General features: G+C 39.2%; 1 protein-coding gene across 1 annotated transcript in view; it reads right to left on the bottom strand.

The window, feature by feature from the left end:
• TRPM3 (transient receptor potential cation channel subfamily M member 3) overlaps positions 1-21,323 on the bottom strand; it is a 696,557-nt gene that overhangs the window by 80,298 nt on the left and 594,936 nt on the right. Inside the window, 3 exon segments of the mRNA XM_027839430.1 lie at positions 3,947-4,075; positions 11,453-11,593; positions 20,519-20,686. Coding sequence (XP_027695231.1) covers positions 3,947-4,075; positions 11,453-11,593; positions 20,519-20,686 — 438 coding nt within the window.

The raw sequence follows: 21,323 nt of genomic DNA, 5'->3' as shown, positions 1-21,323 counted from the left end.
GAATAGACATACATCTATCTAAGCCCCATTAGAATTTACACTCATGGCAAGTAGTGATCATTTCATTCTTTGTCCTTGTATCACCAATGTACCTGGAATATAGCTAGTATGAATAAATGCTTTCTGAATTAGAATTCACAAAGGTCCATGAGATGATATATGTAAAGTGCCTTACACTCCTTAAAGTACTGTATATATACTAGCTGTTATTATTATCTTGGATGAGAATCTTGAGGTGGTTTAGTTACATGAAGCACCAGATTGATCTCATTAGGGTTTCTTCCTTTTATAAGAAACAATTAGCCAGACTGCCATCCTTGTTATACCTCCACTAGGGACATCTGTGCTGTGAAAAGTGGGGGGCTGGCTTAGGTTCAACCTTACCTTGTTGTTATGCCCAATACTCTTAGTATTCCTAATACTCTCAAGAGCAGGGCATGTAAAATTCACTCACTGTTTCCTGCTTGGGCAACTCCATACAGAAGCATCATTACAGGGAATGGGGAGGGATGCATGTTAAATCAGAAAACCTTCACTCATAAACACATGAGTGAAACTATTGTGAGATTATAAATATTCCCCTGTCTTTGGGATCTTGGTTTTGAACAAAGGTATGTATGTGGGTACTGAGAACACAAGACTTGTGACTCACAGTCCCATGATAGATAAGTGTCTTTCATGTGCACTTAAGTGTCAGAAACTCAGAATATGTGATGATGTTGTATCGCAGAATTCCTAGATCTCAGAGGAAAGGGTCAGATCCTTGCTGTGAAAGTTATTGGTAGGCACTATTTCTCACTGATGCTGCATTTGAAGCAAAAACTCTTATGAAAAGCACTGTAGGTTAGAGGAAAGACCCCTGGACTTGGAGTCAGAAGATTAGAGTTTGAGCCTAGGTGCTGCCACTTATTTGCTGGGTGACCTTGGGCAAGTCATTAAACCTCTGTGAATTTGTTTCCCCATTTGTAAAATAGGGGTACCACTTTTTTCCCAACCTACTTCATCATGTTGTTGTAAGGAAAACACTTTTAGAATCATTAAGCACTGCAGAAATTTGAGTTATCATTATGTCTGCCCTTTTCATTTCCCAATTTTTCATATAAAAATTCAAGAATTGGGTTCCTTGAATCCTTTTGTGGATTAACTTCCACTTTCACTGTATATGCCCTATATGTACATTTTTTTTGCATGTTGTGTTCCCTTTTAGAACATGAGCTCCTTGAAGGCAGGATCTGTAATTTTGTTTTTCTTTGTATCTCCAGTGCTTAGCACCACATCTGGCACAGAGTGTTTAAAAAATGCTTATTGGCCAATTGTTTCCTGTACAGCTTGTGGTGAAGCACATTCACAGATCTTAAAATCCTTGGTATTCTGTCAGCTACATCCTTTCCAAGAGTAAACTATGGGGTCTATCCTGCCTCCTTTTCCTTCCCTATTCTAGTAACTAGAACAATTCCATCTACATTGTATGGGAATCTTGCCTTAATTTCTCCCTATTGGGAGGAAGTAAGAATGAGCCATAGGGTCTATTTTGCTTCCCTTTTCTCCCCCATTCTAGTAACTGGAGCAATATCATCTACATTGTGCTGGACTCTTTCCTTAATTTCTCCCTATTGGAAGGAAGTAAAGTTTGGTAATAAAATTGCAAGTGATCTGGCTACTGATTGATGTCCAAAGAACTTTTGACAAAAGTCATCATGCTTTGGTTCTCAGAGTACTATAAATTCCCAACTCTATGTGGCAGATATCTTATTTGTATAGTTTGTGGATAGGAAATCCACAAAACTGCTGTTGTGTGAGTGACCCATGGATGGAAACCTGGGTGGAAGTATTTGGTTGATGACAATGCCCTATTTCTGAGATGCTCAAACTGCTGCAAGGATATTTTTATTCAAAGTAACAACACCAACCCTAGAGAGGTCAGTAGGAAATAGGAAATTTAGGAGAAAACTCCTATTCCAGTTTTACAGATCGTGATTTGCCATGGCACCTGAGTGCCAGCTTGAGATGGATATTGATGTGTTCTTAATGCAGCTAGAAGAGGGCATGTTTCATGGCATGGTAGATCAGGTGCTGGATTTAGGACCAAGAAAACCCTAGGTTCATATACCCCATCAAACACTTACTAGTTGTGGGTCCATGAGCAAGTTACTGAATATTTGGGAACTTCAGTTCATAAGATGGGGTAATAACACCTGTAGCATCTACCTAACAAGGCTCAAAGGAAGTAACTTAGGTAAAGCATTCAATGAATGTCAATGATTGTTAATGCTATTATTAATAACAATAATGTCATCTAAACAAAAGATGGGTTTTATATCTTTCCTTTGGGAGAAAAAACAGTAGAGCTTATGGCTCTCAGTTGAAAAGCAGGAAAAGTACAAGAGCCCCTGGGCCAATTTTAGCAATAATGATGGACCGTGATAGAAGTGGTGATCACGGTGATAATGCTTTGGATTTATAGAGAACCTTTCTTCCGAAGAGCTCGATGAGCTTCTCCATCCATTAGACCATTTATCATCATATCCTTGTGACAATGACACCTGAGAGGAGCTTTTAGAAGCTAAGTGGACCTGACATCCTTCCAGAAAAATCTGCTCTCTCTGACTGTTCCAGCCAGAAGAAGGGAAGGTGTGGCAGGTTCCTGACAAGCTCTGCCCAATCTCAGCTTCCATTGTGTTTTTTCTTCCTCTTTGGAATGTAAGAATTTTTTGAGATTGGCCTGCTGGCATCAGGAAGCAGCCTGCAGAGCCCTCTTGTGGCCTTGGATGTCTACAGCATTGGCTTCGGGCACCATTTGGAACTGAGATCTCTTGTGTTCCAGAGAAATTTGCTTAAAATGAATGATCTGGATGTTGAAACATTATAGCTTTAGAGATGGAGGAGACCTTAGTGGTCATCTAATCCAACTCCCTCAGTTTACAGATGAGTAAATTACATAGTAGATTATAGATGCTATATTGTATTTTTAAGGGGGAGGGGATTAAGGGTGAAGAAGAATAAATGAAAAGTATTTATTAAGAATTTATTATGGTGCCAAGCATTGTGCTAGGTGTTGGGGATACAGATACAAAAATGACACAGTGCTTGTCCTTAAGGAGTTTACGTTCTAACGATTGAGACAGAACATATAGGGGAGTGATAGCCAGGGAAGGGAATTACGGTCTTGACAAGTCACAAGAGTTGGTGAATGGAGCAGTAGGACAGACAATTGAGATACCCTTTCCAGAAGCAATGGCAATGATGACATGATTACAGTTCTCAAAGAAAAAGTCCAGGGAATGGGGAAGTACTCACTAAAAAGCTAGAAGGAAGAGGAAGACAGAGTAGACTTTAGAAAGTAGCTCCTTTAGAAAGCATAGGATCCTGGAGCTGGAAGGGACCCCAGAGTCTATCTAGTGCATCTACCTTATTTTTATAGGTGAGGAAACTGAGGCTCAGGGATATTAAATGGCTTGCTCAAAGTCACATAGTGTGAAAGATGAGATTGGAAATGAGATGCTGAAATCCATTTGCGTAACAACAGCTACTTCTAAGAAATGGCCAAAGAACCCCACTTTGAGGGCAGGCACAGAATGTAGACAACTGTATAAAAGGATAGGAAAAGATCTAACAGCCATGTAGAGTAAATGTTCTGTCTAACAAGGAAAGACATAATCATTTGCAGGACTTCCTGGGGAAAGTGAACTGTGTTAGTTGAAAATAAAGAGCAAAGACCCAGGGTGTCATGGGATGTCAATGCTATGAACATCTGAATGAGCAGAGTATCCATAGGGTTGTCAATGAGAAAGAAATGGGAGCCCTGGTAGAAATTCCTGGGTTAGCATTAGGAATAGTGGTCTCTTGTTAAATCCGAATCCCAAGTACCCCAGGATAGTCATAAATATAACTAAAAGCCCCCCTCTCATTTCCTTTCTTCCAGGTTCTCTTGTAGGGATGCGGTTACCTCTCTCATCTTCTCTATTCCCAATGTGAATATATAGGAAATGACTATCCATTCCTGGGTGGAAGGCCAGCGTTCCATCTTCACTAACACTATGTAGTTGAAGAGCATCAGGTACCCAATGTATGCCAGCTGTAAAGAAATAAAAGACAATTTTTCTGTCCATTAACATAGAGGAGCATTACTTCATTCTTGTGCAGGCTTCTGATATAGGGCAACCAGACCCCAGAAAGTGCATGGGTGAAAATGGAAGACATAGAATCAGAATCATTGAATCAATGCATTTTTAAGCTGAGAGAATTCCAGTGATCTTGACAGGATGAACTGAAAAACTGCTAAGTGATTAGTACAGACAGTGAACAAACTATAAATAATCCCCTCATTTAAATTCTTATGATTTTATTGTGAAACAACATCATATTATTTAAAATTAATAAGAAAGTTTTCTTTAAAATTCTAAAATGTTAGCTGGATAGCTATCCCAAACAAGTTTTAAAAGCTGAAAACAGACCCACTCTGAAATAGCTTGACCTCCTAATTGGTTGGTTTGTCCTGTTGATGTTCTTGGGTGAGTTTACCCCTTTTCTACTTATCAGGCTACCTTCCATGTGATAAGACTAATATTTACTATTATTTCCTTGATGTAGCTTCTCCTTTCTGCCCCACCCTTGCCCCCAACATTGGGAGGCCCAGGTTCCTCCTCCTTTCCTATTCCTTAGGTAGTAGTTTTCACCAAAAGGAGACAAAGCTACCCCAGCATCTGATTGGCCTGACTTCCCTGATGTAGCTTCCTGGTCATCAAACATAAAAATCCCTGCCCTTTTGACTAGATACATTTCCATATGGAAACTTTGGGGCCATGTCCAGAGAATCTTAGCATACCCACTGTATCCCTATTGTATTTCTTGCTTTTTTAGAACAAAGTAAACCTCCTTTTGTTACATATTCAATGTCTTATTTCATTCCAACACCAAACCTGAATTAAGATCACAGAACTGGGATCCTTAGAGTGCTGCTGTTAGAGCTGCCTCCAACATTCCAATAATCACGTTCCACATGAGAACATTATTCTGTACTGCTGCCAGAAGAAGGGATGTCTATGGACTGATGTGTGTCTAGGCCTACGGTTTAATCCTGATGTGACTAGCAAAGGAAGATAAAGAATCGTCACTGAAACTGTTGAGGCCTTTGAATGACTTGGTGTTGCTCATGTTTATTATTTAAACATAGCCTTATGATACTGTCGAGAAATTGCCTCTATATGTTTATTTTGAGGCCCCAATATACTTCAGTATTTACTAATATGAATAATTAGATTATACTTAACCTTGCCCCTAGCAGACTATTCAGAGGGAATATATGGAATTTTCTCTTATACGCACAATGGTATGGTTTAAAAAAACTTTTGGTCTTTGTGTGCCCAACAACTAGTACTGCCCCTTACACATAGTAGGGGCAGTGCTTCCTTGAGTCCTTGTTTCAGTCACTTTATATTTATTTTGTTAGGAAGCATCATAGTACAGTGGAAAGAGAAGTGGATTTGGGTGGGACCAGAGCGCCTTGAATCAAATCCTGTCTCTCTGTACTATATTACCTTAGGGAAGTCACTTAAACCCATTGGGCCTCAGTTCATTTGTTTATAAAATGAGGAAATTGGATTAGATGGCCTCCAAGGTCCCTTCTAGCTCTGTGATGTATGATTATAGAATGATGGAGCCATTATCCCTTTTGGCCAGGGTCTAATGGAGTCTTTGGGGGAAATGAAGGTGATTCAAAATAAATTTGTTTTAAGAATGTAAGCTCTATGAAATCAAGGACTGTTTAATTTTTGCCTTTGTATCCACAGTGCCTAGCGCAGTGAATGGCATATATGTGCTAAATAAATGCATATTTAATTGAATTATTGGATAAGATGGGAACAAATCCATAAATTAAACTCAACCCTCATCATATCTGATGAGACATTTTCTTTGTGGTTCTTAACCATTGATTTCTTTCTATTTGTTGTGCTAACCTCCATTATTTCCATGCTAATCTAGTCTTATTTCTAATTCTCTTGATTTTTCATTTAACCATCAACATGTCAGTGTAGACATTATTTTCTAAACTATTATTTTCCTTCTCTCAAGCTTAAACCCACCTCTCTTTATCCTTAGGTTCAATTGAACTTCTTGGGATTCTTTTCTTTCTCAAGACTTTATTTGACTTCCTTGGCTTATCATATACAATAGTACAACCTCTCAGTCACTGCATTCCACAAGCCACATCCTCTAGCCCACTTCACTTCCCATTCCTTTGACATCTTCTCTTTCCCTAACTTTACTTATTTCAGTTTTGGACTTGCTTTCATTATCATAATCATAGATCTAGAAGAGCTATCTAGTTCAACTCCCTAATTTTATAAATGGGGCAGCTGATAACCAGGTGGTTCAAGTGACTTAGCCAGGGTCACATATGTAGTAAGTATTTGAAGCATAATTTGTACTCTATTTGACATTCTAGAGCCAGGATTCTTTCCAGTGTATACACTTTCAGCTGTCTTTGTCTTAGAAAAATCCAGTCTTAGAAACAGTCAGTTTTGTGGGGGCTTCATGGAGGTTTACTCTGACTTTACATGTTTTAACTGCTAATTCTCTCTCCCCTCCTTCCAGTATCTGTAGGTCTTATAAAAGTTGTGAGCAAAATCTGAAAGTAGTGAACAGCAATAGGACCATATGGCCCTCACTAAAGTCAGCAGGAGTCATGTAGAGGTTTTCTTTCATTTGTATTTTTGGTTTTTCTTTCTCCTGTCACATGTACAACTCTGAAACTATCAGATACGTAATGTCAAGGTCATAACAGAACTACCTGGAATTTGGGTCTCTTTGGGCCAGGGTTTTTGCCAGTTACCAGTCCCACTCTGGCTCCCTTTTTCACTAGTCAAAGGAAAGATATAAATTTTGTTTGTCATAGAAAATGGAAACACAGAATGTGTGGCCCTGTGTCCTGGTGTCACTTCCAGCTTTGAATCTGGACCCTTCCCAGCTAAATACAGGCAAATTGGCTCAGTTCAAGAGAAGGGCTCATAGAGCAGCCAAATGGATTTGTGCCTCTTTTCCTCTTGGAACCGAAAAGGGATCTAACTGGCTCCTACATGCAACTTGGTAACAAGGAGCAGAGAGGTTGCAGATTTTTTTTGGGGGCCATTCTGTCTCTCCCTAAAAGAAAAATAAGACACATAGTATTTTCCAGAGTCTTGAGAAAAGCAGTAGGCACATTTCTGAGAGATTCACAAAGAGGAGAAGAGAACAATAAAATAAGATAATCTTTATCTATTCCCTAATTTAGGTGCAGGTCACTTGGATTGATTTAAAGGACCAAAATCATTTTTTTTCGACCCCAACCCACCCTCCCCCTGACACCTTAACATACACACAGTTTGTATCTCATTGTGCCTCACTTGAATGAGACTAAAGGATACATCTGGTCTCTACAATGTTTTGTAGACCATCTAGCCAATCATATAGCAGGCACCCTAGGATTGCTGTTCTCACCACTCCAAGGGCCACCTTCATATTGTATAGTAAATGCAACAGGCTGGAGGTTTCAGTTTTTTTCTGATTAGGCCATTTTTACAGTACAGAAACCACTGTCCTGTTTTTGGCTCTTAGCTTGATCTACTTCTCAGTGACGTGAAAGAGACATAGACTGTGCAACTTAAGGGAAAAAATGATAGCTTTGAGGATGATGAGATAAGTGAACATGCTATCTAAAAAATATATGTCACGTTCCTGCTACTGCTTCCAATTTCCATCTTATGCTTCCAAATTTCCCTTATGTTCTAAATACTGTATAAACAGAGGAATCTAAAAATTACATGATACAACTGCATTGTTGTACAATGTATTTAATCCAGGAAAAGTGAGCAGAAATTGTTTTCTAAAGCATTTCAAGAACATGCCTTTTGTAAATTTATACCAGATTAATGAAAGGGCCTCACTTGGTTTTATTTATTTTGTGGCCATTTCTCCCCCTTATTTTTTACATTAAATTTCAAGAAATTTGAATTTTTTTCAATCTCTTGTTTCTTCATATTTAGGGAACTTTCCATACTCTTCCTGGACTGTTCTTCCATATTACTCCCTTCGGTGAACTCTGTGGTCAGATTGTACTTGCTTTTCTTCACATAAAGCATTTCTTCTAGTTCCATGACTTTTCAATGGCTCTTCCCCATGCGTGGAAGGCTTTCCCTCCTCACTTTCTGCAGCCTAGTTTCCCTGCCTTTCCTCTCCCAGGCAAACACTACCTTCTGTAGGAGACTTTTATCAATTCCCCTAAGTACTAGTGTGTTCTGCTCTAAGAGTAACCTTCTATCTACTCTGAATGTATCTTGCACATCTCTCTCTCTCTCTGTCTCTTCTCTCTCTCTTTCTCCCCCCTCCAATTTCTCTCTTTCTGTTGATATGGTCTTTCCAGTTAGAATCTTGTGATAAGAGTAATGAATAGTCAAAGGATGTGGAACACTTTCTTGTGGGGGATAAAGGGAGAATGATGATGATGACAATAATAACAATAATAATGATAGCTAACATCTATGTAGTGTTTTAAGGTTTGAAAAGTGCTTTCATCCCAATAACTCTGAAAAATAGATAATTCAAGTATCACCATTCCCATTTCATAGATGAGAAATTAAGCAAGTGGCCCATGGTCACATAGCTAGTAAATGTCAGGGAAGGGAGATGAGCTGTGACTCATTAGTGTGATCCTGAGGAAGTAGCTGATGCTAGCAGCAGAACTTAAAATCTTAATTGGACCCATATGGTATTTTATCCAGCTTTAAAAAAATGTGGAGAACTAATGGTGCCTGGAAGCAGGGACTCTAGAAATTGGTGGGAGGTAAGGAGAAAGGATGCCAGCTTTGAAGCAAAAACAAACTTGGACAAGAAGCTGGAAGAATTGGGTTGGAGGCATGGGCCATGTTGAAGCAACATGGCAGTTGGCCACATGGCAGGGCTAGACCTAGAAACTAGTTAGATGGCTTCCGATGTAGCCCAGAAACCTGGAATAGCTCTCTCTGGCCAGATAAGTAATATCTTTCAGCTAGATTCTAATGTTCTGAAAATTAATAATTCTGTATACTGTAAATCTTCTTTAACTCATCTACTTTTCCTTAGCTACCAATATAATGACCTGAGGGGGAAAAAAAAACCAGTCTTTTTTCCTTGAGTGAATTAAAGAGGAGAAAAAGGCTGTCCAGTTGAGGTTGGGAGTATCTAAGTGTGTTGGTGGTGAGAGAGGCAGGATTGGTCAGATAGAACTGTGATCTTTAGAAAGCAGGTAAGGAAAAGTTAAAACATGAGAAAGAGAAGAGACTGAGATGAAAAGAAAGGGAATATTCAATATGGGATTAGGATTCCCTGTGAGAGCCTATCATCTCTCTGCCTGGGGTGGGGGGTAGATTTTTGACTCTTGACTTGGAGTCAGGAGACCTGGATTTAAGTTCTGGAATTGATACTTATGAGTTGTATGACCAGGGTTATTATTAAACTCCCCTGATTCATCATGTATGGAATGGGATTAATGATACAGTCCAACTCAAAATAACCAGTTTTCTTGAACAAAGTGCTTTCTAATTTTTTAAATAATACCTAAATATGAGCTATTCTTCTTATTCTTATTGTTAACATGGATTTAAGTAGCAATGAAAAGTATAAGCAGAAAATTAATAAAAAACGTCCTTTGTTCCTCCCATATCAAGAAGGTACACTCAGTGACAGCTGATTGCCTGGTGGATAGAAAATATTTTCTGGGTATGCATATTGTACAACCCTACTCATCATGATTCTGGGCTGTCAATGAGCAATCTCGAGATAGATCTGTTTGCAGAATGTCTAATAGTTACAGAGCAAAGGAAATATTGTTTGACGATACCATATTGGGGTTGATTCTTCATATGTGCTACCCACATTTCAGTTTCTTGGGTGGAGGGTGTTGGTGTTGCTTTTATCATTAGCATGAGGGGCTATATCCAAGAAATGACTAAATAGGTGCCAGATGATCACAAAGAGACTTTTTTGGACTTAGCCTTGATAACTTCAGAATTGTATTTGCATTAATGACCCACAAGCTTTTTGGATTCTTTCTCTGATTATGTATTTATCATTATTATTCAACCCCTTTCTTTCTCACACTGCTGCCAGACTAATCTTCCTCATGGATATGGTCATAATTAAAAATTTTCAATGGTTTCTGATGGGTTATATAGCAAATTTCCAATTTCTTGGCATTCAAGGCCCTCCACGATCTGGTGCCAGTCAATCTTTCTATTCTTTTCTTCTGTTACTCGCTCTGTTTACTTTGTGCTGTAGCCAAAGTGGATGGATGGCTCTATGGCTCTATCTTTCTTTGCTATCTCTGCAATTTTTTCCTTTTTCCCTATTGAAATTCTATCCTTTCTATCCATCCCCCCAAAATCAAACTAAACCTAGATGTTTTATTAAAAACTTAACATTTCTATTTACTCTGTGCTCTAGCCAAAGTGGATGGATGGCTTTATGACCCTATCTTTCTTTCCTATCTCTGCAATTTTTCCCTTCCTCTTTACATGTTGAAATTCTATCCTTTCCATCCATCCCAAAAAAAACCAAACCAAACCCCTAATGTTTTATTAAAAACTTAACATTGAACATCACTACAACCAAATTAACTTGCTTAGTAACCATTTATATTTAAATCCATTCATTTCATTGCATAAATCATTAACATAGTTTTTCAGTCACCCCCTCTAGTCTTCATCAGGATTCTTTGTTCATTCTCCTTCTCTTTTTTCCATATACAATGTCACATTTAATGTGTACTCTATCCTTAAAAGTCCAGCCTCAAAGACCTGATCTGCAGGAAGGAAGGAAGCTTAATCTGTACAGACGGTAATGATGTCGATACAGAAACAAAAGTGAAAATATCCCTTCTCAATGAGTTTAGATGGGAGGGAATGACAACATGGAGAGAGAATGAAAGGTAAGAGATTTATGAAATGAAAACCAAGTAATTTGGGGTTTTGGGGGTGAGGAAGAGAGTATTGATGACTGAGGAAATTGGGAAAGCCTTCATATTGGAGGTGGCACTTGAACCAAGCCTGGAACAGGAGCTAAGAGTTCTGGGAGGCAGAGGTTGACAAGAGAGAGCATTCTATGGGAGGCAATGTGTTCTAGTTGGAAGAATATTGGATTTGGAATCATGGGAAACCTGGCTTTAAATCCAAGCTCTGATACTTACTGGTTGAATTTCTTTAATAGTTCTCATTTTTAATAAGCCTGCAGAAATGTAGACCAAAGAAACTAGTCATAGGAATCTCTCTTAACAGCATTCAGCCCTTGGAAAGGAGTTAAAAAACTTCAGTCTTGGCTTTCATTCTTATATTCCTGGCCCTTTCATTATGATAGAGAGTGAGGCATGTGTTCCTTTAAAGTGGCGGTGACTCCTTTTTGTGACTCTATCATAATTAGGAAAAATAATTAGAGAGATGCTTACGGTGTAGAACCAAAACTTCACAATAGGTGCATTGTAGAATTCATATATTTTTCTTCCAAGGGGGATTAATCTCTGCCTGCTCTGAACTTCTTCTTCATCCTTCTTCCTTGATGATTCCCCGTTGCTTCGACCCAGCATTGCCTGCAATGAAAGTGATGCTGCTGTGGGTTTTTCATTATTCATTAAAGAGAACCCTTTCCCACCCTCTTCAACAGGTGAGAGTATTAGTTGGCCATAAGAAAAGGCACCATTCAAAGATGATGACATCATATGCCAGTCTGGGGGAGTGCTGAAGTTACTGCTGAGGGGTTAGCTAAAACTTTCTCTATCATGTATGAGATCAAACATTGAACTTGGAGTTGCTGAAATCCATCCTCAGACACTTGCTGGCTGTGAGACCCTGAAGAAGTCTGAACCCTTATCCTCTCTGAGTCTGTTTTCTCTTTCTGTAAAATGGGGATAAAAATACTCGCAGCACATGCCTCATAGGGCTGTTCTGAGGTTCAGATGAGATCATTTGTGTGATGTGCTTTACAAACTTTGAAGCACTGTGTAAATATTAGTTGTTATTCTTAATAAAGGAGAAAATCTAGTTAGTACCTCTCAGGAGAAGGAAATATATATGTGTGTATGTATTTGTATAAATATGTGTGTGTGCATATGTATATGTATGTGTATATATGTATACACACATATACGTCTAAGTGTGTGTGTGTGTGTGTGTGTGTGTGTGTGTATGTGTGTATGTATAAACAGAGCCTGTCAGACAGCTTATACTCTGCTGCTACAGAGCCCAGGGTCCTAGATTAGAGGTCATCAAGTCCAATCCCCCTCTCCCTTTCATTTTACAGATGTGGAAACTGAGGCTCAGATAAGGAAAGCAACTTGCTCCTGGCCATGGGGGTAATAAGTATCTAAGGTGGGACTTGAACCTTCACCTATGGGTGAGTATTGCACAGGAGGAACAGACATAGATGGGTTACATTCCTGATGAAATCACAAAAGTATTGGAGCATTCAGAAGTAACAAGGTCTGAATATATGTTGAAAAGCCTTGATATTTATGGTGGCTGCAGGCAAAACATTTTAGACATTTCATTAATTCTACCTTTAACAACTTATATTTCTGATCTTTTTTTTTTTCTGGTGGAGAGGAAGAGAAGGGAATGAACATTTTAAGGAGGAGGATTTAAAAGACTCCAAATCTCATTGGATGAAAAGGAAAAAAAAATATTCTTTGGTCCCATGAAGTAGATAAAAATTATCATCCGCATTTTGAGGAAACAGACGCAAAAAGGTGAAAAGTATAAATGTGAATTTCCCAGCAGGGTGAACATGGATGCTCTAAAGAGTGAAGACCTTAATCTACAGTGAGACAATTTACATATACAGAGAGGAAGCATGGTAGAATCAAAAGGTCATTGTCCTTGGGATTCAGAAGACGTCAGTTGGAACCCAGGACTGTCGCTTTATAAGTTTTTTCACCTTTTTGTATCTGTTTCCTCAAAATGCAGATGATAATTTTTGTAAATATCTACCTCATGGGGTTGTGGTCAGAATAAAAGCATAATTTTATTCTCACTCATATAATGAGATAATATAAATTATGACCTTTGTACTGTCCTATAGAAATGTGAGTTATTACGTATACACCTGGATTGCTAAACTTATTTTGAAATTAAATTATATTAGTGGGTAAATATAAAATGTCTTCCTATAAATCATTAGTATTAAATAATTCAATCTGGATATATTTTTATTTGTAAGCCTCCACTAGAGCCTTTATCTGGTGACTCAGTGTGGAATGGATGCTTCCTGATGGACTGGTAGAGTTGACCCTGGATTCTTAAAGGCCAGACTATTGGAGTATAGCCTCAGGCATGTCCTGTTGGGTTGGAAAGGCATCAAATACTGGCTTAGTAACTATTTTGCCATTTAGGGGTTAGCTAGGCTCAGAAAGGCTCATTGCTCTGAGGTAGGTCATTATATGATAGTTTTTGTCCACAGTGGCCACAGTATTGGACTTAAGAGTCAAGGAGATCTGAGTTCAAATCCTGCCTCAGATACTTACTAGCCCTTTGACCCAGGGCTCTTATTCTTCTCAGCTTCAGCTTTCTCAAAAATGAAGATAACAATACCTAGTTCACAGGGTTGGTATGAGACTTAAAACATATAGACCACTTCACAAACTCTAAGGCTCTATGTGTTGTTCCGTTATTTTTCAGTTAAATCTAACTCTTCTTGACCCCATTTGGGGTTTCTTGGCAAAGATACTAGAGTGGTTTGCCATTTCCTTCTCCAGTTCATTTTACAGAAGAAGAAACTGAGGCAACAGGGTTAAGTGACTTGCCCAAAGTTCTGTGTTATAATCTGCATCAGTGGAAGAAGATCTACACACTGATGAAGTCCTAGTTCCTTGAGGTAATTTTAGGAGAAAGGGAGAAAAAGTCCTTGACTAAGATAGAATACACTATTTTAGTCAAAAACCTAAATATAAATAAGTCCTCTGTAATATGGGACTGGGAGGAAGTTGTTATTGATAAGCTATACATTTCCTGTCACTTGGGACATGATCTAAATTCTTCTATTCACATCTTTTAGTGTGAAAAATTCATCTCAATATAAATATAAACCAGTACTCTGGAAGCATCAGAGCTTAAGTGGAACAATAATAGCTAACATTTATGTGGTATTCTCAGGTTTACAAAGCACGTTCTTTATGTTGTCCTATTTGATCCTCACAACAACTCCATGAATCATTACCCCCATTTTACAGACCAGGATAGGGAGGCTGAGAAAAGATCGGTAACTTGCCCAGTGTCCCATCGATGGTATCTGGGGGCAGGATTTGAAATGATGATGATGATAATTCTAATAATAGCTATCATGTATATAGCATTTGGGCAGCTAAGTGGCACAGTGGATTGAGTGCCAGGCCTGGAGTCAGGAAGACTCATCTTCCTGAGTTCAGGTCTAGTCTCAGACACTTACTAGCTGTGTGATCCTGGACAAGTCACTTAATCCTATTGGCCTCCATTTCCTCAACTATAAAATGAGCTGGAGAAGGAAATGCCAAACCACTCTAGTATCTTTGCCAAGAAAACCCCAACTGGGATAATGAAGATTTGGATATGACTGAAATGACCAGACAACAAAGAGATAGCAGTTTACTATGTGCCAGGCACTGAGCTAAAAGTTTTGCAAATGTTATCTCATTTTATCTTTACAACAACCTTGAGAGTTAGGTGCTCTCCCCATTATTACAGATAAGGAAACTGAGGCAAACAGAGATTAAATGACTTGCCCAGGGTCATATAACTAGTAAGTGTCTGAGGCTGGATTTGAATTTGGGTTTTCTTGACTCTAAGTGAGGTACTCTATGCACTGCATGACCCAGTTGTCTAAAATTTAAGTGGTAGGTGTTATTCAATATGAATTTCACTTTTCTGTATTATTTCTGCCCAAGGAAAACTTGTATCCAAGGTTTACTTAGGCAGGAACTTCCAGTGGTATTCTTTTTGTTTGGATGAGGTGGTGCAGCCTGATAGTCAATGACAGATGCTCTTTTCACCTGAGATTGAACTTTGGGGGATAATGTGGTCTTCCTGTGTAAGAAGAATGGATATTTTTTCAGGGGTTCACTGCTTGTGTCCCACAATTGTCTACAGGATCAGATCTTCAAGAGCACCATGGTGAGTAGAAGTGCCTAGATCATCTTTCAGGTTCCCAATTATAAGAGAACTGTAGCTTCTATGGTTGTATTTCTTGAGTTGTGTCCTTACACCTAAGTATAAAAGTTGACATTTCAGGCTTTGAAGTTTTTGATTTGTTTTGTTTTAGGTTTGTAATTTCATCAGTGTGGGGAGCCCTGTAAATAACATCCTCTGTCGGTGCACCTTCTATGCAACTTTTATGGGAACAGAGAGAGTAAGTGATTTTCTCAGGGTCATATAGCTATTGTGTATCTGAGGCTGGACACAGGCACTGTGGTGTAGTAGAAAGAATATTAGCCTCAGATTCAGGAAAGTCTGAACCTCACTTTAAGAATGCCTTTGTATTAGTATTCATATATATTGTTGTTTAGTCATTTTAATAGGTTCCAACTCTTTGTTGACCCTATTTGGGGGTTTTCTTGGCAAAGATACTGGAATGGTTTGCCATTTCCTTCTCCAGCTCATTTTACAGGTGAGGAAACTGAGGCAAACAGGGTTTAAGGGACTTGCCTGGGATCACATAGCTACTAAGTGCCTGAGGCCATATTTGAACTCAGGAGGATGAATCTTCCTGAGTCCTGTCCCAGCCCTCTATCTAATGTGCCACCTAGCCACTCAGTGATTTTTGTTGTTGTTTAGTTGTTTCAGTTGTGTCTGACTCTACATGACCCCATTTGGGGTTTTCTTGGTAGAGATACTGGAGTGGTTTGCCTTTTCCTTCTCTAGCTTGTTTTGTAGATGAGGAAACTGAGGCAAACATGGTTAAGGGACTTGTTCAGGGTCACACGGCTAATAAGTGTCTTAGGCCAGATTTGAACTCAGAAAGGTGAGTATTCCTGACTCTGAGGCCGGTATTCCATTAACTTTGCCACCTAGCTGCTCTATATTCCTACATATATACCACATCATACTCAACACAGGGGGTTCCTATCACTAACCAGGTAGTGGTACAATGAACATCTTCCTGCTTAAAAGTTCATAAACTCTCAGGTGAGATGGAACCTCTTAGGTCCTTTGGTCCAATTTGTATCAGAGCAGGAGCCTGGGCTGACAGAAGTAAGAAACTCACTACCTCCCAAGGTAGCTCATCCCATGTTAGAATGGTAGTAATGGTTAGGAAGCTTTTCCTTATATCTAACTGAAGTTTTCCTCTCACTTCATTTATTTTCTTTCTTTCTTTCTTTTTTTGTGTGGCTAGGCAATGGGGTTAAGTGACTAGTAAGTGTTATGTGCCTGAGTTTGGATTTGAACTCAGGTACTCCTGAATCCAAGGCCAGTGCTCTATCTACTGCGCCACCTAGCTGCCCCCATGACCTCATTTATTTTCAAAATATGTTTAGTAGTCCAGGTACAAATGTGATAACTCACATGTCTACAGCATATTACAAAGGAAATACTTTACACTATCTTATCTGATGAACAGGTACTCTTTTTAAGTCCTTTTTAAATTTTCACTTGAACTGTTGTCTGACTCCATCCTCACTTCCCACTGTGGACGTGAGTTTTTGAGTTCAGTGTAGGACTTTACATTTATACCCACTAAGTTTCGTTTGATTAGATTGGGCCTATCAAAATCTGTGTTAATCCCATCCTAGAAAGCATGGCATTTCCCATTCTTATGTTAGGAATTCAACCTAGGTTCCTGCTAGCTATAGATTTCATAAACAGACTATCTATGTCTTCATTCAAGTCATCGATAAAAATGCTTATTAATGGTACAGGGCCCAAAACAAAGAACTAAAGTACAGACAATTCTATTGGACTAAGTGACTTGGAGGTCCCAACTGACAATTCAAGTAGCATTTTCTGTCCTTGCATCTTTTTTCCTGAATCTAAGACCTTCAATGAGATATCAAGGGAAATCTCCACTTCATAAAGACGGTGAGAACTTGTCTTCCCTTTGTACTACTAGTGAGTCAGTCATTAAACATTTATTAAGCACCTACTATGTTCCAGGCATTGGGGATACAAAAGACTTTGGTTTCAAGGAACCCCCAATCTCACGAGAAGACAATAAGCCAACAAACATGTACAAACAAGCTATCTACAGGATATAGTGAGAAAAATATTAAGTGGATAGTGGATTGCTGATCCTATAGCAAAGACATCAATGTTACCTTGGGCAATTTAATTTCTCTGGGCCTTAGTTACTTTACATAGAAATAACTCCATATCTGCCTGAAGGGAAGATGGTCTTTTAAGATCCCTTAAAGTTTAAAGAGAGATGATGCATGATCTATGAGCAAAATACCTCCCAGACTTCAATGCAGGGCTCATATCTATGGCAGACTATGACGTACTTTTGAGTTTTAGTCTGAAATTTAAGGCAGCTAGGTGGTGGAGTATATTGAGTGCTTGGCCTGGAGTTAGGAATAACCAAGTTCAAATCCAGCCTTAGACAAGGGCAAGTCACTTGGCTTCTGTTTTCTTATTTGCAAGATGGGGGTAACAATAGCATCTACTTCCCGGGGCTGTGAGGATCAAATGAAATAAACATTGTAAAGCACTTGGCATAGTGCCTGGCACATAGCATTATACAAATGAAAATGTCATATATAGACATATATGCATCTATGTCTGGCACATAGCATTATACAAATGAAAATGTCCTATATAGACATATATGCATATATGTCTACATATATATATATATATATATGTATATATATAAAATCTCTTCCCCACTCATTGCTATGGGGAAACTGCCTCCACCAATGAAGATCAGCAACTCGTCTGTAACTTCTGATCTTAATGTATCGCTAAACATTTGTTCAGGGTCATACATGTAGTATTTATCATGAGACAGAACTTATTCCTAGGTTTTTCTGAGGCCTACCTTCTATTCTCTTTGCGGCACTGCCGTTTTGACATACTTTTCTCCCTCTTTTGGTCCAGACCTATGATTTCACTGGTGGAAATTTCCAGGACAGAGATATGAAAACTCCCTCCACTACTAACTACTTGACTTAGAGAGTTGGGGGGAGGGAGGTGGCACTGAGAGGTTAATTGACTTGCCCAGGGTCACATAGCTAGTATGCCAAAGGCAAGATAACTACCTTTCACATATCTTGGAACAAGAGGCCCAGTAGACATCTTAAGCTCAACATGTCCAAAACAGAACTCATTATCTTTCTTCCTAAACCTCCCCCACTTTCCTGTTATTGAGGTATTGAGGGCAATACCATCCTCATAGTTCCTCCGGTTCACAACCTAAGAATCATCCTGGATTCCTCACTATCTCTCACCACCCCCATATCCAATCTGTGGTCAAGGCCTTGTAACATGTCTCAAATATGCCCCCTTCTCTCTTCTGACAATACTACCTGACACTCTATTGTAAGCCCTCATCACCTCACACCTTGATGACTACAATAGTCTGCCTCCAGTCTCACCCCATTCCAATCACGTCACCGCCCTATTCAATAAACTCCAGGCTCCCTATTGCCTCCAGGAACAAGTATAAAATGTTGTGTTTGGAATTCGCAGCCCTTCATAACCTAGCCCCTTCCTACCTTACTCTTTACCATCTACTCCTTGATACAGTAACATTGACCTCTTAGCTGTTCCATGAACAAGATAATCCATCTCTTAGCTCTGGGCACTTTGTCTTGCTGTCTTCCATGTCTGGAATGTTTTCCTCCAGTTCCATTTACTGATTTCCATGGTTTACTTTAAGTCCCCAATAAAATCCCATCTTTTATAGGAAGCCTTTAATTCTAGAACAATTCTGTTACTTATTTCCATTTTATCCTGCATATAGCTTGTTTGTATTTATTTGTTTGCATATTGTCTTCCTCATTAGACTGTAAGCTTCTTGAGGGAAGGGACTCTTTGCCTCTTTTGTATCCCTGTACTTAGCACATAGTAGGCATAAACGTTTATTGATGGACTGACTTGAACCTAATTCTTTCTGACTCTAAGGCCAGCCTTCTATCCATTATACCACACTATTTCTCTATGAATTTATTGGATTTTAATAAAACCTCTACCAATATGTCAGAAGCTGTCAGTGATTAATCAAGAGAGGGAACCACTTTAATGTGAAATATATCACCAAGTCAGTTGATTTCCAGTGACAGTCAGTGTGGCACAGTGAAAAGCTCTGGAGCAGAGGAATGGAGTTAATTCATAACCTGTGATGCATACTACCTGTGTGACCTAAGGCAAGTTACTTAACCATGTCCCTCAATTTCCCCATCTGTAAAAATGAGGTTGGATTAGATGACCTCTGAATTCCCTTTTAGCTGTAGAGTTCAGAGGCATATATTATCTCATTTGATTTTCATGATAGCCCTGTGAGATAGGTACTATTATTATCCCATTTTAAAAAGAGTGATGCCCTTTGGCCCTTCTCTTCCCCTCCTTCCATAAGTGAGTAAATCCCTTTTGGGCGATGACAGCATTCTACTGGATGGGAGTAGGGAATTAAGGAAGACTTTATGGCTCCTGCTCAGTGTCTCCAAAGATACAAAGAAAGCCTTTGTTTTCCCCCCTAGCAGACAGGATGATATTTTTAGCCCTTGGATAAATTCCAGGGAACGTCACACTGTCAAAGTGGGTGTTGTAGGAGGCTGTCCCCTCCCCAGCTGCCTGATCCAGCCTGCAGCATAAAACATTTGTGCAGGGATAATTCTACTTAGAGAAAAGCTAATAAAAGTCAACCATAGAAACCACAAAACTCAATTAGTCTTGCATTTGCTAACCTGAATCCCCCCCAAAAGATGAAGGCTAAGGCTCTGATTGGCAGAGCTGTTATCTGCTGAATGAAGCCAAGGGATGCTAGATTTTCACCAAACTTACAAGGTTTCTCCGTTTCTCTGAATGCACTGAGGTTGTTTCCTCACCTTATTGTTCCCTAGTGCTGTATGTTTAGAAAACTTGGGTTGCTGTGCTCTTGAATTTCATTCTTTCTCTTGTGGCCCTCAGCCCCACTGAAGAGTTTCTGAGCTGGAAAGGACCTTAGAGGTCAGCTAATTTAACTCCCTCATTTTACAAATGAGGAAATGGAGGAAGGACCAGAGAATTTAAGAAAATTGTACCCAACGTCACTCAGTTAATAAGTGAAAGAGTCAGGATTTGAACCTAGGGACCCTGACAGTCAATCCACTGTACCACCCTGGCCTCCCTGGTTAGGCGGGCCCCTGATGTACTACAGTATCAGGTTTTCTTTTGCTGTCTAGAAGGAAAGTGCTCCAGGCTTCTAATTTTATTGTCTGATTTCAAGCATCAGACCTTAGAAAAAGTTCAGATGCCAGCCCTTTCCCCAGACTTGAGGATTCTCCTCTGTAGTCACCAAGAGAGCAGGAACAGTCATTTCCTACCATAAGAGACTGACCCTGTGCTACTTTTCTTACTGTTAGCTCCATGTCCTCTTCATCTTTTTCCTTCACAGCCCTCTCGGGTTCCTCAGGCTCCTTCTCTTGAAGGTGGATCTCATGGGCCTGAGACATGTAAGGCATATCATCTTTGTTCTTGAACTCCAAGCTGAGAATTGAAGGAGGAAGTAGAATTCCTAGAATTACCTAAAGCAATGATAATGATAATAATAATAATCACATTTAACAGATTAAGATGATACTGGTTGCTTAGTGTCAGAGGAAATAGGGCCTAATACTTCTTGCTGTGTGCATATATGTGAATGGAAGGATGAATGACTGACCACTCTGATACTAAGGGAATCATTTGGAGCTCAGTAGGGAAGTGTTATGCAAGTGAGGATAAAACTTTTCATTCTGGTGGGAAAACTGAAAACAATTTTACCAACAAGCAAAGGTTAATCATTCCATTTGGGTAGAGAGGCACAACTGAACATGGGCATGGCCTGGACAGAAGGGAGGATAAGAACACCCACCTCCCACTCTAACCATCATTCAATCAATCAGTCAACAAGCGTTTATTAAGTGCTTACTATGTTCCAGGCTGTGCATAGAAGATACAAAGGCAAAAGTCAAACAGTTCCTGCTCTCAAGAAGATTGCATTCATCAACATATATATTTAAACATAATTCATGGAAAAGTTCACCTCACTTCTCTGGGCCTCAGTGTTTTTTATTTGTTAAATAACGTGTTGGATTCCATGATTGCTAAAGTCCCTTCCAGCTCTGTGATGGAATATATAAATTATATATCATATATATAAATATATTATATAAATTATAT

This window comes from Vombatus ursinus, unplaced genomic scaffold (assembly GCF_900497805.2).
Source record: "Vombatus ursinus unplaced genomic scaffold, bare-nosed wombat genome assembly UNPS02014832.1, whole genome shotgun sequence".
NCBI lineage: Eukaryota > Metazoa > Chordata > Mammalia > Diprotodontia > Vombatidae > Vombatus > Vombatus ursinus.
The sequence above is the reverse complement of the archived record's forward strand: the minus strand, read 5'-3'. Positions and strand labels throughout refer to the sequence as shown.